The sequence below is a fragment of the Brassica oleracea genome, chromosome C1 (assembly GCF_000695525.1).
Source record: "Brassica oleracea var. oleracea cultivar TO1000 chromosome C1, BOL, whole genome shotgun sequence".
NCBI lineage: Eukaryota > Viridiplantae > Streptophyta > Magnoliopsida > Brassicales > Brassicaceae > Brassica > Brassica oleracea.
The window spans coordinates 15,056,172-15,073,172 of record NC_027748.1 but is presented as its reverse complement, the minus strand read 5'-3'; the positions used below and the strand labels follow the sequence as shown (position 1 = coordinate 15,073,172).

General features: G+C 34.8%; 3 protein-coding genes across 4 annotated transcripts; all 3 read right to left on the bottom strand.

The window, feature by feature from the left end:
* Positions 1–2,456: 2,456 nt before the first annotated feature.
* Positions 2,457–5,589, bottom strand: LOC106325608 (general transcription factor IIH subunit 4). 2 transcript variants are annotated; one of them, XM_013763663.1, is made up of 16 exons: positions 5,527–5,589; positions 5,312–5,461; positions 5,069–5,239; positions 4,783–4,851; positions 4,603–4,696; positions 4,439–4,539; positions 4,312–4,357; positions 4,173–4,232; positions 4,017–4,085; positions 3,839–3,922; positions 3,641–3,724; positions 3,451–3,536; positions 3,279–3,369; positions 3,066–3,146; positions 2,850–2,924; positions 2,488–2,758 (listed from the first exon to the last, which is right to left on the bottom strand). In XM_013763663.1, the coding sequence occupies exons 2-16, from the start codon at positions 5,422–5,424 to the stop codon at positions 2,621–2,623; spliced, it is 1,362 nt and encodes a 453-aa protein (XP_013619117.1). In that variant the 5' UTR covers positions 5,425–5,461; positions 5,527–5,589; the 3' UTR covers positions 2,488–2,620. The 2 variants fall into 2 exon arrangements, with proteins under 2 accessions (XP_013619111.1, XP_013619117.1); XM_013763657.1 differs by having other exon boundaries at positions 2,457–2,758; positions 5,312–5,580.
* A 2,038-nt stretch (positions 5,590–7,627) lies between these two features.
* LOC106294860 (expansin-like B1) lies at positions 7,628–9,279 on the bottom strand. Its single transcript, XM_013730548.1, has 4 exons — positions 9,060–9,279; positions 8,611–8,720; positions 8,192–8,503; positions 7,628–7,968 (listed from the first exon to the last, which is right to left on the bottom strand). The coding sequence occupies exons 1-4, from the start codon at positions 9,190–9,192 to the stop codon at positions 7,771–7,773; spliced, it is 753 nt and encodes a 250-aa protein (XP_013586002.1). The 5' UTR covers positions 9,193–9,279; the 3' UTR covers positions 7,628–7,770.
* Positions 9,280–13,730: 4,451 nt separating this feature from the next.
* Positions 13,731–16,801, bottom strand: LOC106322440 (ATP-dependent Clp protease proteolytic subunit-related protein 4, chloroplastic-like). The gene is made up of 8 exons (XM_013760455.1): positions 16,496–16,801; positions 15,922–16,125; positions 15,725–15,780; positions 15,386–15,512; positions 15,207–15,284; positions 14,835–14,948; positions 14,627–14,737; positions 13,731–13,962 (listed from the first exon to the last, which is right to left on the bottom strand). Exons 1-7 carry the CDS (start codon positions 16,748–16,750, stop codon positions 14,666–14,668), a joined length of 906 nt encoding a protein of 301 aa, XP_013615909.1. The 5' UTR covers positions 16,751–16,801; the 3' UTR covers positions 13,731–13,962; positions 14,627–14,665.
* Positions 16,802–17,001: the final 200 nt, after the last annotated feature.

The following is a 17,001-nucleotide window of genomic DNA, read 5'->3' as shown; positions in this document are numbered from 1 at the left end:
GTTATCAAGCAATTCAAAGATGATATGTCAAGAAGATTTGAGATGTCAGACCTCGAGATGCTTACATACTATCTTGGTATAGAAGTAACACAAGGAGCTGATGGCATTCACATCAAACAAGAAGGATACGCGCAAGGTATACTTGTCAAGACGAAGATGGAGTCATGTAACTATACTCACGTTCTGATGCACACGAGTTTGAAAGTATCAAAGGCAGAGGAGGAGCCTGAGATTGATGCAACATCGTATCGAAGCACCATAGGATGCTTAAGAGAGAGTCATAGAGAAGCAGTGAAGCATCTATACTCACGTTCTGATGCAACATCGTATCGAAGAAATGCGATGCACCTATTAACGGTCTACGCAAGTTCATCGGAGTTAAGAAGATCAACATACCTAAGATTCAAGTTGGAATTAAGGGGGAGAATGTTGGATAATTCCAATTAACTTGAGGAGCAAGTTAACTCATTAAAGTGAAGTTTGATGGGTTAAGGAAAAAGGAAAACATATCGAGCTTAGGAATGTTTCCATATTATTATTAGGAAAAGATGTAACTTTGCCCTTAGGAAAAGATGTAGCTTCTTCCTATATAAAGAGTTCTCATGGAGAGATGTTCCATCAAAAGAGAAACACATTGAAAGGTTTAATTTTGAGAAAGTTTCTAAATCTAATAAGAATAGAAGTTCTTATAATCTTTATGTTTGATGCAACTTTAATTGAGCTTGAAAATCGTCTCCCATGTTTTGATCGAAGTTAACATAAGAAAAGAAAATGGTCGAGGTTCTCCTTTCTTATCGCTTTCTTTGGGTGTGAGAAACTCACTCATCTGATTGTGAACTTCATATTTCGCAACAAGTCGCATTCTCTTGGAGTCTTCCCAAAGAAGGCCTACCCATTCTCTAGCAAAGTCCCAAGCTCCTTCAAACACATCCTTCCAACATGATCTTACACAGTTTCCAGGTACTGTGAGATTTACTATAATGGCTCTGTGATCAGAGAATATGTATATAGAAAAAGAGGAACCAGGTTTCACTTTTTGAAGGAAATTCATCATAGAAGTGAGCCTGTGTCATCTCAATGCTTTATGTGATTGTCTTTGATAAAAAAAAAAAAAAAAAAAGACAATCACATAAAGCATAACGAGAAATACTCGATTTTGTCTCTTGCCGCCAATTCTTCAGACTTCAACCGGTTTTTACAAGTAAACAAGACTCATGCCAGTAGATGTTCTTTTGTCCAGATTCATAAAAACAGTTCCACTTACCTTAATTTGCACCGTTCACATCATCAAGCAAAGAAACCAAGCCTATTATTACATGGATTCAGCTCATTATGAAGACCCCTTCATCCAGCCTAAAGAGTCAAGTTACCTTATTTGGTCAACTCATTTATTCCCCATCTTTTAAAGCATTCAAAAGAGAGCTTTTGGCTACCAAATCCTCACCATCCATCACCACCAGAAGATCATCACTGTCCACATACATCAAAAGACATAAAGAATGATATCTTCTCTTCAGCACCCGTTCCTCCTTGATGCACTCCATCTATCAAGCTTCATCATCACCTAAGATCACGTTCTTTGCTTATTTTTCTTCATTATTGCAATCCCTTTTCCTTTTTATTTTCTCTTGATTCTAGCTCTGCATTTCTGTTTAACAACACTGTCCCAATGTTATTAAAGACCTCTTTATCTATCATTGTAAGACACCTTTTTCAGCGATAAAATTAAGTCTTTGCTTTCAAGTATTTGTCTTGAACTCTTATGTTTTCTAATTTAGCTAGTTTGCAGTAATCAAGCTGCTTTTCAGAATAATATTTTGCGGAAAATGCATTTTTGCGGTTTTGGCGGGAAAGTGTGTTTTTCAGTTTTGGCGAGAAAGTGCATTTTTCGGTTCTGGCTGAAAAATGTATATGCAAAATTCTAATTTTTGGTTTCAAAATAATATTTTGATTTAAAAAGGTTATTTTTGTTATTTATCATTTTGGACTGAACTAGATGCATCTGATAGATGATCATCAAGACTCACCCTATGAATTTGCAAAAGTTCGGATAGATGATCTATCTGGATGTAGCATTATAATGTACAAAATGAACATCGATTTGCATCTTACGGGTGAGCAAACGAACAGCACCATAGTATGGAGGGTCTTTACTTCAGTATATAGTGTACATCTCTGTTTATGATAATTTAATAGCATCTGAGGTAGTAAAGTTGGGTTGTTAGTAAAGTAGAACTGAAGTGACTGATGAACTCGGATCTTCCTTGCATTAGAGTTTTGCCTAATCGTATAGTCATGGTTGCTCTTTTTTATCTGATACAAATGATCAAAATGATGGTAAACTTTGCTCTTGTAGGCCCAACAAAGGAAAGCAGAAATAAACAGACTCCCAGAGAAGATTGTACTATCTGAAGTCCGCCGTATGGTTGAACAGATGCAGAATTTGAATAAGCAGATTGAGAATACGGTTTGTCACTTTTCTTCCTTCTCACTCCAAAGTTTCTTTTGTCGATATAGTTTATACACCATCATGTCAAAACATATCTTGAAGTATCAAAACATTTCACTTTTTTTTTGTTTTAACATAAGAAAAGAAAATGGTCGAGTTTCTTCTTTCTTCTCACTTGCCTTGGGTGTGAAGATACTCACGCATCTGATTGTGAACTTCGGATTTCACAACAAGTCGCATTCTCTTAGAGTCTTCCCAAAGAAGGCCTCCCCACTGTCTAGCAAAGTTGCAAGCTCCTTCAAACACATCCTGCCAACACAGTTCCAGCTATCGAGATTTACCATAATGGCTCTCAGATATGAGAATGTATATATACAGAGAAAGAGGAATCAGGTTTTACCTTTGAAGGAAATTCATCATAGAAGTGAGCCTGAGTCATCTCGATTCTCTTCAGATCTGACTCCCAAAGCCGGATCTGCCAAAAAATAATGCATTTACCTTCGTTAGCAAACACACACACAACGAATGGAAAGTGGAGGTAGTCTATACAATTTTATCAAGCTATAAACCAATCCTGAATGACACGAGATGGGAGGAGAGAATAGAGAGTATAGACCTGGTCAGTGACATTTTCTGGAATAGATGGGACTCGATCGGCACATCGTGGATGAGAATTTTGCTGGAGAAAAGTTATAATCTGCAACCACCAAAAGCAAAAGGGGAAAAAGAATATTCATAGACACATCTCAAGGAAAGTAATGGGTCTTAGTTCAAAGATAGCATAAAATTCTTGTACTGTAAATATTTTTCAGACGAAACCAACTCTTACCTGGTCTGATGTGATGCCATTGTCAAAGGCATTGTACAAACTTTCTTTTGTAACTGCACAAGCAATAAGGTTCGGAAGTTGATACTCTATCCTGGAAAATAGAGGAGCAACTGCTTAGACCTAAAGGATTTCAACACACTAGATTTTCAGAGCAGTGTTTACGAGCTTCTACCTCGCAAACAGACGTAATATCTCACATTGTAGCTTAGATGTTGAGTAAGCATACATCCTAAAGTTTGTTTCCATCATGACATATCCCTGATGAGGAATAAAAATCACAATAATACGCAAAATCAAGAGAACTATTGGTGGTAGTAGTAGTAGATCGAAATGGGGAAAAAAGGAGAATCAAAAGGTGTTACCTCTTTTCGGACTGATGAATCTGCAAGACTGACTGATAAATTTGTAGCCAACTTAGTAGGAATAAACCAACTGTCTTTCCTTCCCTATAATAATTATAAAGATTGGTTCAACATATGACATACCTCTATAATCTCTCTAACTGTTGCAGAGTTGATCTCCTTTTGGTAATGAAAAAAATATATAACCAATGGCCTAACCTGTTGAAGCTTGACTAATCCCAAGTCTGCAAGGTCCTTAAGCGTAGTTATTTGAACATCTGTCAATGTATTTAAGTTATACGCCTGCAATGTGTATAAGAATGTTTGAGATCAACGAACTGATTAACAATCTAATATTACAAAAGAACAAGATCGATTGAAATGACTTCTGTTATACCTCACCGGTAACGTGGAAACTGAGCTCTAACAAAAACGAAATCAAGTCTGCGGGATCTACATCACGCTCCTGAAGGCCAATGGCATTTGGTTATTCATACTGAGAAAACAAAGATATCAACTTATTAACCAGACCTTGTCAAGGCTTGATACAAACCTCGGCATTCGATATGTATTCTCGGATAATGTACCAAAGCTGGGCATTTGTATCCATCAGCTGAAATTAATGATCAATAAGGTTACTTATATGAATACACGTAATAAGAGATCATTGAGTAACGTCTTGCATTGCATACCAAAAACTGAAAGCCACTCTCAGTTAATCTCGGGCCATCTCTGTCTCTGTGAAATCACATGAACGGTGTTAAATAACCAGTAGATACGACACCTTTACACATCTATAGACATGTACAGAAACAATACCTCTGACTCAATAAACCTCGCTGGAAGACTTTCATCATGGACGAACTGATACCGGTTAGCTTTTCACCTTGACCCGAATTTATGAGTTGTAGCAGAAAACACTGACGAACATAAACACAAAATCATCAGATACTAACCAAAAATCCATTCTGAAATATACACACCTCCCATTGCAGGAGTGCATAGGTTTCGAGTTCTTGTAGACTTGGAAGCTTAATGCCATTGTTGGAGTTCATAGGCTCCCGAGGCAAAACTCCACTGCAAATCTCAAGCTTAGCTCGTTAGCATATTCTCGAGAAACAAACGGAAAAAAAAAAAGAAGAAGAAGACTTTAGTATATTTACCCGGAGATAATATGTTTCTGAAGATTTTTCTGAAATGTAGGATTTAGGCTGTAACAGGTTCCCTCTTTCCTGAAAACGTCATAAGAGCAGCCTTAAACATTAAAGACAAAAGAGTTGGAACTATCACCTTGCCACATATCAATCATAATCAAGTTAATTTCCAACACTAAGAACTCAAAATAAACACTCCTCCACAGTGGATAGACTGAACTAACTACTCTAACTCGTTATAAAACTTCACTTGAGATTTCAGATAATGATAAAAGAAACCAATAAAAAAGCATACCTATCTACTACGGTTTCAGTGAAAATCCTGAGTTGAATCAACCGGTCTATAGCAACTCTGTGCTTAGAGAGGCCATCAGGAAGCACCCACTCCTCAATCCTCGTGCAAGGTACAGGATCATCAATGAAAAGCAACTGCAATACGTATTTCTTGGCGAGTGGTGGCAAAGACCTGATTCGACCACAGCCAAGAAGGTGACATCTCACAAAACTTTTAACAAATTGATGAGCAACAAAACTAAACCTGAGAATGGCCTCGCAGATGAAGACATTGTTATAGAGTTTGTCGAGCTTGATGGCCGTAAGAGACGCCACCATGTCCATAAAGTTTTTCGCGATTATCTTAACTTGCGGCATCTTCCTTGATTCGAGGGGGATTGCTTTGCTACTCAAACTATGCGGAGGTAGATGATTAGAGCAAATCCAAAAGAAGAAGAAACTCCACAATCGATTTATTACCCTAAAATATCGAAGACGAAGAAGATCGATTTCTTTCACCTCTCTGCTTTGGTTAAAGAAAGCTGCTGTTTTGTATATTTTCTCTATACGACGCCGTATCTGTTTTAAATATTCGTATGGGTAATTTATATTATTAAATTCTTTTTTTATTATTTCCTACTTCAAATTATACAAAAGTACACAAATTATCCTAATTATCTAAAAATGAAAACGAAATATCTAAAAAGTAACACCAAAGAGAAATGGACAATTCTCTCTGATTAACATTTTTTAATTTTTTTATCTAAACACTAAATTCTAAACTCTAAATCTTAAAATCCACCTCTTAACTCTAAACATTAATGTTAAGATTAATTAACCTTAGAGATATAGGAGAAGTGTATTCAACTAAGTGTTTCAGATGATTTGTATTAAAATGACAAATTCATTGTTATTCAAACGAAGATTTTAAAAACCACTTTAAATTCCAGTGTTAATGAACTTGTCATTTTGTAAAACATTCTCAAATCCACTGTTATTGAACAAAATTTAATTAGAGATTTTAAAGTGCTTTAGATGTTTCAAGGGTGTTTGACAGGGATTTCTTAGTTATAATAATAAAAATCCAAATCCCATAATTTTAGATGAGATTCTAGAATTGTTTAACAAAAATCACACCAAATTATAATATTCATCTAAAATCATCTAAAAACTCACTAAAATCAAATCACTTTAAATTTCAGATTCAATACACCCCCTTAAATGTATGTTTACTTCTTTTGATAAAATATTTAAATCTATTTTGATCATTTTTATTTTAAAGTCTATATTTGTGACAAAAAATTTTGTAGCTCTCGAAACAAATTATCCAAAAGATAATAAACTATTTAGTTAAATTATATATATCCCTTATATATTAATCGAAAAATATTACAACATTGTTTTGTAGCTACGTGTCACCATGAGAATGAAATTCAGAATTCTTAAAGAAATAAGTTAGTCCATCTTAACTTATATTATACATTTTATTAAACTAACTATTAAATTGATAAATAGTGTACAAAAGAATATTCTCGCACTTTCCTTAAATAAAAGCTACAGAATTGTCTAATATGACAATTAATGATTATGAATAATAAATACTTGATAATAATTTTTGTATCTTAGCTCTTTTTTATTTAATTTTATATTATTAAAAGATATTAAACAACCACATTAACCATATAATAAACAAAATTAAATTTTTTCTTATATGTTATATTTTGAATTTTTAAAATGACTATGTCTCACACTAAAATTTTGTGATCAATGGTTTAACTTTTTTTGGTAATAATAAGATACAAATGATCATAAATCGTATGAATATGAAGTTTCATTTACCAGACATTCATATTATATATTAATATATTTTCAAATTAAACTATATAACATAGAAAAATACTTAAATATGATAATTTCGAAATTTGTATTAGAAAAATATTGAAAGCTTAATATTTTAATTTTGAAATTTTCATTCAAATTGCACATTAGAAATTTTGTGTTTATCACATGAGTATGAATTCTCAATAATAAATATTTATATTAAAATATAATATATATCTATGTCCATGTCATTGAAATTTAGTTATATACCATATAAAATAAATAAAATGATTGTTTTGATTTATTTACTAAAAAATATCCTAAATAAACAAGATGTATTTTTTAAAATTTATGTGTTTACTCTAATTTAATTATATATATAATACGTAAAAGAATACAAATAAATAATAATAGATAAAAATTATTTTTATATATAACATTCATCCCGCGCTATTGCGTGGATCTTAAGCTAGTATTGTTTACTTCTGAAAATATATATAACTCATGAGATTTTTGGGTATGTCAGTTTTTGAATATTTGGTTTAAATATAACTAAAGTTTGGACTTATATGTAAATTTTATGTGATATTCAGTTCTGTTTTCTACTGTTATACGGTTATTCCGGTAATTTGAGGTCTACGACTGACCTTGCTTTATCAAAAAGAATATACAAAACTTTTAGTTATTTGTTACCACTATATGATTATTCCATTAATCAAAACCTTACAAATCATGACAATCTTAGACACAATACATGGCATTTATATAAATAAATCTAGATCGATGGTTATCCTTATTCTAGAGGGCATTATTTAAATATGTATATAACCATTACACATGAGAAACCATATATTATATATAAACACACCAGAGAAAGATATAGTGAAGAGCAGCAAAAGGGAATCAAGTAAGTAGAATGTTGGAGTTGTAGGTGGCTCCTGCGGTCCAGTCGGCGGGAAGAGCGTTTGGCGATTGAATCCAATTGATACCGGCGCTTCCGTACACTAAAAACCGCAAAGTGAGAGTGCCTCTTGGTGGATTTTGCAAATCGTGAACCGTTCCAAACACTCTTCTCATGCGTCGCCACTCTTTGCAATCCTCCTGAATCATATATCAATTTTCAAAAATTGTCATAAAAACATCAAACCCTTTGCTTACAACTATCTTTTTAGTCTTAAGAAATACATTTTCTTAATAACGAGCATTGTGGAATACATTGTGTTTGAGTTCAGACAAAGTGTTAGAACTAGAGCTAAAAGGAGTCTTGGAACAATAAGATTTCAAAACGTTAGCGTTTTTCATATTGTATCTTAGATCAATTTACCTGCCAGGCTTCAACGGCAAGGATGTCGTTGACACCACCAACGTACAAGATAAGGACGGCAAGATAATGAGGGTTATAGCTTTTCTCATGGACCTTATACACCAGATTGTACCCATCGTACTTACAGGGGACCCTCTGGTACTCAACGTCGACCACACCGAAGGAATATAGCTGATCCTCTGTGCCTGGCCGCGCCATACGTCCGTAAGCCTTAGGGCTAAAAACGAAGTCTGTGCCATGTCCTTCTCCATAGTCCGTAGCTACTACGTATACTCCTTCCTCGTTGCAGTGCGGAGGTATTTTGCACCTCACCTTTTAATAATTATCAATTAATGATAATATTAGTTTAGTAATGATAGTGACACGGTCTATAGCATATTGTTATTGATAATATATTAGATTAGATAATGTATAAAAACCTGGTAACAAGCACCACATCCAGTTCCATTGTTCCATAGTCTCGATGAAACACCACTCACTTCACCATTATTGATATCTCTTCCAAATTCTCCATACCCACATGCTCCTCCTGCATAATCAGCAATTATTCATATTATCATCAATAAAAAAAAATTCTTTTTGCTGAAATCAATAAAAAAATTTACCAATTGATTCTTGAAAAAAACTAATTACTAAACGTAATGTCATATTCGAACAAGAGACATGGAAACTTAACGGAATCATTTTCATACATATGAATTAAGAGTTTAGATAAACCTATATGTATATGATATATAAAAATAATTAGTTAAGCTTGATAGAATTGACTATTGAGTTGTTCCTTTTGATGTAGGGTTACCAAACATGCTTAGAATACTAAAAGAAATGAAATAATTAAGATACAAATATATAAGAAAATAATACGTACGAGGGTTTCCTTTGCAATCGGGGCTGCCATAATAAGTAGCTCTAGAGCTAACAAAGTCATCAGATAAACAAAGGAGAGGCAAAAGGACAATGACTTGAACAAGCAGAAGATGCAAGACGTTAAATGTCTTCATATTGTTATATGTAACTATTGTAAGATTATTTTTAACAAGTGATTTGGGAAGATAGATATGTTTTACAGAAGATATGTGAAGACAGAGGAGAAGTTGAACAAGATATTTATAGTTGAAGGTATGGGTGTCTATTACAATATTATATGCAATTTGATCGAGCATCGTTACTATTTTTTTCTTTCCACTTGGCAAAAAGTAATCTAGCTATATATAAGTTATAACGCGTAATTGCATTACCCGATTTGATAGTTTAGCTTGAGAGGGTCAAATGTATTAAATAAAATGTTTACATCATATATACATCGTCTGCCCAATACAGCAAAATACAATGGTGGGAGTATATCTTTGGGGTCTAGTAATTATTAAAGAAATATAGGTTGTGCCTCCAAAACGAGAAGTTCATGACACCTAATAGTTATAAGATTGACTTACGATTGGCTGTTTGGTGTAATCGGTGAACGAAGTCAATAGAATATGCCAAGCGTGCTATTATTTGGACTCGCAGAGTTTTCATTGTTTTTCACTACTAGCATTTTAGTAGTTCAGATTGTGTAAAATATCAACAAAAAGATCATCTGATAAAATATATGGGCTAGCAAGTTGTACTCAGTGGCGGAGCCTTTTTGGTTGGAGGGGGTCAGATGTTATTATTGGGGTGAGATGGTTAAAATCTCTTTTTTGACACCTATGTCTTGAGTTCAAGTTTATGCATGCCTCTTTCACCTATAATACATTTATTGTGACCCCTATACAATCTATATCTGCCTTGGAAATGGTTTGAAAAAATGTCAGTTCACATCCTCCCAAATTGAACTTGCTATTGGAGAGGGCTGGAAGAGTCTCAAAACATGACTAGTTTAGGTCATTATCGCAGAAGAGTTTTTGTTTTTTTCTTCTTCCTCATATTGCTTGAATCTTGATCAGTCGAGTGACTCGAGTCCAATTCTTCATTTGGAGTATCTGGCTTTGATCGGCTGGTTGTCTTACCAATAATTTTTTCTTCCATGCCACACATTGAACGTAAACAAAAATCTATAAAAACACACGCACGTTGGTTTTAACTTACTATCGCGCGCATCGATAGATATGGCAAATTTTTTTAAAAAAAAGTATTTTACTTTATATAATTCACAAATTGACTAAACTTTTTCACGAAATATGTTTGATCAATGATGTTCAAATTAAGATAAACACACCACGTAATCCTTGCTATGTATGTCATAATTTTTAGTGATGTGAATAAGAGAACACATTGGGTGGTAGGGTATATGATTAGCAGCCTTGCTCTTTATTTGAATAAATTAATTGTTTTTATATAATGTAAGAGTAGAAGAAGAGAAAGACAAAAAGGATTCTATAAGTCTAATAAAATGAGAATTCATAGTAAACCCTCTTTGTTATTGGTTTGGTTGTAATCCACTTAATTATAATGATTATAATGATATTTTTAGTCTCCTAACTTCCTATAAAAATTCTCTCTGTCATAGATTATATACTATTCTTGTGAATGAGATAATCATTTCATGAAAAGTTTATACTTTATACATATTCATCGTTGCTAACACAATTACTCTTTGGGGGTAATAGCGTATAATGTCTACACGTACTTTACCCGATGGACTACACACAATTTTTTTTTACCTCAGTCGTTAGCTAAACAATTTTTCGTAAGACCCAATTCCTAAGGGCATCCGCATTAGCGAACTTATGGGGAGTTCACACAGACTCCCAAAAAAAAATATATTAAAATAATGAACAGTGATGAACCCGTCTCTCTTCAGTTCTCCCCAGTGAATCTGCGTCCGGCGAGTTCATCACTGTTTCGCGAGTCCCACGATACGTGACGGTCCGTGATTGATTCGATTTTTTTTTTAAATCAAACAAAAAAATTAATAATAAAAAATTATAAACTTGAACCCCAAGAAGGGGTTCACTAATGGAGATGCTCTGACTACCCCTAATGTCGAAACTTTTCTACACCCCTTCTCCGTTAAAATGAAAAGGTTGCCGTTGAAAAACCCTAAACTTGTCACTAAACCATAGTTTTTCAATATAATAAGTTCTGGATTTACATTCTAATCCTAATACTCGGTTACCTTGACCAAAAACAAAAAAACAATAGGACAAAAGGTGAATTCAAGACACATTCCATGTAAATGGGATACCCAAGCCAGCACCTCAAGAGGTTTCTGAAACATCTCCTGATACTTCTTGCAAAAATGACATTACAGACTTTCCATCTATGGCTTTGAAGATGGTAGTGAAAGAGTTGACCAATTGTTGTGGACGACACTGTTCCTCTGCTTCAAAATGTGGTATACCGTTGAGTGGGCTGCTAGCTTCTTTGGTATTGAAAGAGTTGTGGACAGCAAACCAAAGCGTGGATAATACAATTATAGACCATTTGTGGATATGGACATCTTAACACGGAAGTTGTTGGTTGATACCTTTAAAAATGTGTTCTTCGCCATAGTCTCCGGGAAACAAAATATCACATAACCACATTTCCACTGTTATTCCAACCATAACCGGCACCGCCGACGCCACCACGATCGAACGGTTCCAACTCGCTAAAAGTCTTGTCTTTCGAGCCTATATACACTGAGCTGTTGGAGACTTACCTCGTGACCACATCCAATCCAACGGAACTAGCTCTCGATCTCCGATAAGACAGCTCTAATCGAGCGCTAATGGATAAGACAGCTTTGATCGAGCTGTCTTATCGGAAATCGATAGCTAGTTACGCTGGATTAGATGTGGTCACAGGAGCAGTCTCCAGCAGATCGGTGAACATCAGATCGAAAGATGAGACCTTTAGCGAGTTAGATCCGAAATGAAATCGTGGTGATGATGTCGGCGACGGTGGGAGTAATGGTGGAAACATGGTTATGTGGGTTTTTCCTTCCCGGATACTATGGCGAAGAAGAAGTTCTTTAAGGTATCAGCCAACAACATCCGTGTTAATATGTCTATGTCCACAACTAGTCTATTATTCTATTATCCACGCTTCAGTGTCTACGTCCACACTTAATTTTGTGTTATATATATGAAAATGAATCTTAAAAGATAGATAATTTTATATATAATTTATTATGACAATTATTTTTGTTTAATATATTTTAGAATTTGCGATAAAAATAAATGAAAACATAAAACAGAATAAAAATAATAAAATGGAATAAGAAAAATAATAAAGTGGAATAAGAAGAAGAGAGGGATTCATGTGATGAGAAGAAAACCACTCATATATTGGAAACCGTAATTAAAGCTATGGGACAATGAATCAGGTCTAGAGTCTTGACAATAGAAAGTGTGTTTCAAGCACTAAGTGTCATATAGTGTAATTGGAATGTGGAAAAATGTCTCTAGATGTAAGAAATTCTACTTTCACATGGGAGTTTCTTCTCCTTGAAATCGGAAACCTACTTGTTCTCTTATTCTTACCACAAGCCATATTTTACCACAAATTCCTTCCAATTAATTAGGAGATAAAATTATCACCAACTCATTTCTATATATTTTTATTGTAAAAGTATATTTTGCTTTAATGTATGGTTCTATAATATATGAATATTATTTTGAGGAAAATACAAAGAAATGCTATTTTTTCTATATTAAAAAGAGAAAAAAACATTCCACTATATTTTTGCTAAAAAAAATAGATGAACTCAGTTTTACATTGGAACAATATCCATCCTTGTAATATTGTTAAAAAATCCAGAGTTCCTTTATTATAAAGGAAAACATTGAGGTAAAATATAAATGCTCTTAAAAAGTTTAAACTATTTGATAAAGTTTGGTATAGTTGTAGGCAAAGTTCAGATTTTTTCATGTATGCTGTTGCGAGGTTCAAATATATAGCGTGGAAAAGTGTTTTTCACATTTTTTCTTGAATTTTTTTAAACTTTATAAATAGTCATTTCTAGCTCGAATTAAACTTCGATGGTGGAAGTTACCGCTGCAACCTTTTTACCACCAAAACCAAAACGGACTCGTTAGTTCTAGTAGTTAGACCAAAAATATATATATATACTGTAATGACCAGTATAATCTAGCGAGAATTGCGGTATAGTATACGTATAACATTGATCAACAGTAAACTCCATGAAATTCGATGTGGAACAGTTGATGGATTTCTTGACTAGGCAATGGAATACTCGAACCTTACAATTGGTTGATTTGGCTCTGTTGAAGATCACTCTTTAGCGTCTTCTTTTTTGTCGGCTCACTCTCGCTCCAGGAAGGAAACACACAAAATTCATTTCCATGTTATTCAAATGTGGACCCACCACACTCATTTGTTAAATTCTTGCGCCGGTAAATTTCGTATTCGCCGGCACGTAATGTACCGATGACGTCAATTAAACAGTTGACACGTTAAGTCCAATAAAAGAAAGAAACAAAACATTGCGTGTTTCTGACAAGTGTGGGCTTTTTATAGGAAAAGGGCTTACAGATAATGGGGTTGGTAAGTTTAAAGTGTTATATCATCGCTCATTAATGTATTCACCCAATTCAAGAAATGGTTCACACACACATACTAATGAAAATAGACATTAGACTTACGAATAACGAAACTGATTCATTTTAAATGTTTGAAACATAGTGAAGATACACCACTTTTGTTTCTAGGCATTCATAAGCCTACACATAAGGGTTTGTTTCTGTTCAAATAACCCTAAAACTGCAGCACTACAAGTAATGTTTTCAATACTTTTTTTACTTCGGTTCGGTGTCGATGTCTCCTTGATCCACGGTCAAATCACCAACCTAAAATCAAAGCAACATGATGACAATTCCATAATAAAGTAAGTATTAAAAAGGAGAAGCCAATCGAATTACAAGTAGACTAAAATTACTTTGTCACCAATACCTATCAATGCTAGATGTTAATATGCAAATGATTAAAGCAGGTACATGGGTTTTATATCAGTTATTTGTTTAAGACAGCAAATGGTATATGAATTTTAATGTTTGTAAGTGCATGGATCCTTGGACACGTGTCGGCCATCAATAGTGAAGTTTGTTGTAATGGGCAATGAAAATGATACCACTAAGAGAAAATGGGTCCTAAGGGAGAAACAAAGGAGGAAGATGGGAAGTAACTATTAGAACTAAAGGGCATGCAAAACTAGAAGACTCGATGCCACTATACGCACTTACATTACCAAGTGTATGTCCACGTGTGTGTATTCGTTTGCTTGAACGCTTAAGTAATTATCATACACCATTTGTGGGGTGTAAAAAGTATTTGAGATTTTACAGGTGTTCCTCTTTATTAGTAAATGATCCTAACTATGGAATCATTGGTCCAGCATTGACATAACGGAAGTAGCTCATGATTCCAGAATATAGGAGATTAAAGTCTAAAAAGCGATTTCATCATCATTATACTCGATATGCAGAATGAAAGCGAGCAGGTTTCAGCATTTACCTGCTAATCAAGGAAAATTTTGGAGGACGATTCTGACATTTAGATGAGTTGTGCCTTCTTAAGGTCGGACACTACTCCTCTGTCTTGGCTGCTCCTTTCGTTGTAAACCACCTGCAAACAGATTACATGGAGAGAATGAGTCAACTCTGCAGACGATACCAGTTTATGTTGACGGAGAACAACATCACTCATATGTCATTTAGCGTACCTTATCAATGATCCCGTATTCAACAGCCTCACTGGGACTAAAATATTTCGGGCGTTTCATGTCGGCTTCAATCTGCTCCGGTGATTTACCAATATGCTTTGAATACAGCTTGACCTTGAGTATTTACATTGAACAGAAACACGTGTAATAATATAAGACAAGTATAAAGGTAAGAGTACAGGAAAGATAATGCACACAACATTTTAGTTTTGCTAGTAACTGCATAAGTCATTCCCCGCATGTTAAACATATCACGTACACAACTAGATACTGTTGTAAAATGAAGATTAAACAATGATATTCTACGTATATCACAAGGGCCCGCAACTGATTATCATTTATGTGAGTTCATAAAAAAGTTGATCTTCTCACCATTTCTGTCTTTATGTGCCTGATTTCTTTCCTTGCAATTTCAACATCGGTTGCTTGTCCTTGAAATCGAGCAATGGGCTACAAAGTCATCAAACAAAATAATCATTAAGCCTAACTTTCTTCAAATCCGGAAAGAAAAGTCGCCAGTTAGAATCTAAAAGAAAAAGATTAGGAAGAACCTGTTTTATCATTATAGTTGATGAGGGCAATGCAGAACGATTTCCTTTAGCCCCAGCAGTCAGAAGCAAAGCAGCTTCACCCCAAGCATTCCCAACGCAAAGAGTAAAGATTGGTGGTTTGACATACCTAAAGTCAAAGATAATATAAGCGTTGTTCTTGGATGAATATATATGTTCCGTCTCCCCAAAATAATAAGTCAAGAAATTGTTTTAAGATGCAAATCTTCTTCAATTACGGTTTAGAATACTTGGCCAAAGCAGAGAGTTTAATCATAGATTCTTGCTAAGAAAGAGATACGAGAATGACATAACAAAATAAGAGGGATAAAGATTACTAACCCCATGACATCATAAATTGCAAAAGCCTCGGTATCATAGCCCAACTTCTCACCATTCTGAAATGTAAGAAAACAGATTCTCTTAATACATTATGAAGATTAGGTAATGGTGTATAGACATTTACATCAAGCCACAGTTTCAAGTTCAGTATTCAGCATGCATTCTCAAAGATGGCAGACTTTCTAATGGAAGCCTACCTTGGTCGTCCCTGTCGAGTTAATGTAGAGGTAAATAGGCTTTTCCTCGTCTTCATACTGAAGGTAAAGAAACTCCGCGAGTATCAACTCAGTGACTGAAGGTACAAGAGACATTCCCAAATATACAATCCGATTTTTGAACAGATAAGATGCCAAATCAGGAGGAGGTTGTTCGTGTGCACTTCCTTTCGAAAAAGGTATAACCTGTTGATGGAAAGAGGCAAGCACACTCAGAAGAGCGACGAAAACAAATAAAGGCTCAACAAAAGTTGCACATTAACTGCGATAGGTACGTCAAAACACAATTTGTGATAAACATAGCATTATCCAAATTCCCTATGACAGCCAAATGATTCATAACAAAAGGTTTTGCCATAAAGATCAATGCATATGCAACACAATTAAGCGAAACCTCTGCTGCATAATGAACTTCTTTCTCATTCATAGAACGGTTCATGCTTAATATTCACACTTTGAGCTAGTTGCCTATATCTACTCTCTCTAATCTACTGGTTCGCCAGACAATTCAATTTCTGAACCAGCCACGAAAACCTCGACGATGCGAAATGTATACCATAGTGACAACACCGCGCTTAGGCTTGGAGCTGGACATATTCAACGGATTAAGCGACTCGGGACGAAGCTTGGCACCGCAGAAGTCACTAGAGATGCTTCCTCCGGTATACGGGGAGAGTAAGCCGTTCGAGAGGGACGAAGAAGAGGAACATCTCACTTTAGATCTCAGGTTACGTGTTGACGACGGGATTATCGCTGATGTACGAGCTCGGAGCGTTGTGAGGCTCGTCGCAGTCGCTGCTGCTACCTCCATTTTTCCTTGGTTGCAGAGAGAAACCCCGAAACCGATAACAGATGATACGTGTCGAATCGGGCTACCTAACTGTATTACTGGGCTATACAAATTCAAACAATAGGCCCAATAGTTTCGGTTTATCTCTGGTACGGGGAGTTTAAACCGGTTTTGATTTTATTCGAATAAACCAAATCGAACCGAAATAAACGCGATAATTTGTTTAATCGGTTTTTTAAAAAAGGAACTCCAATTAATTCACGAGACTAGCA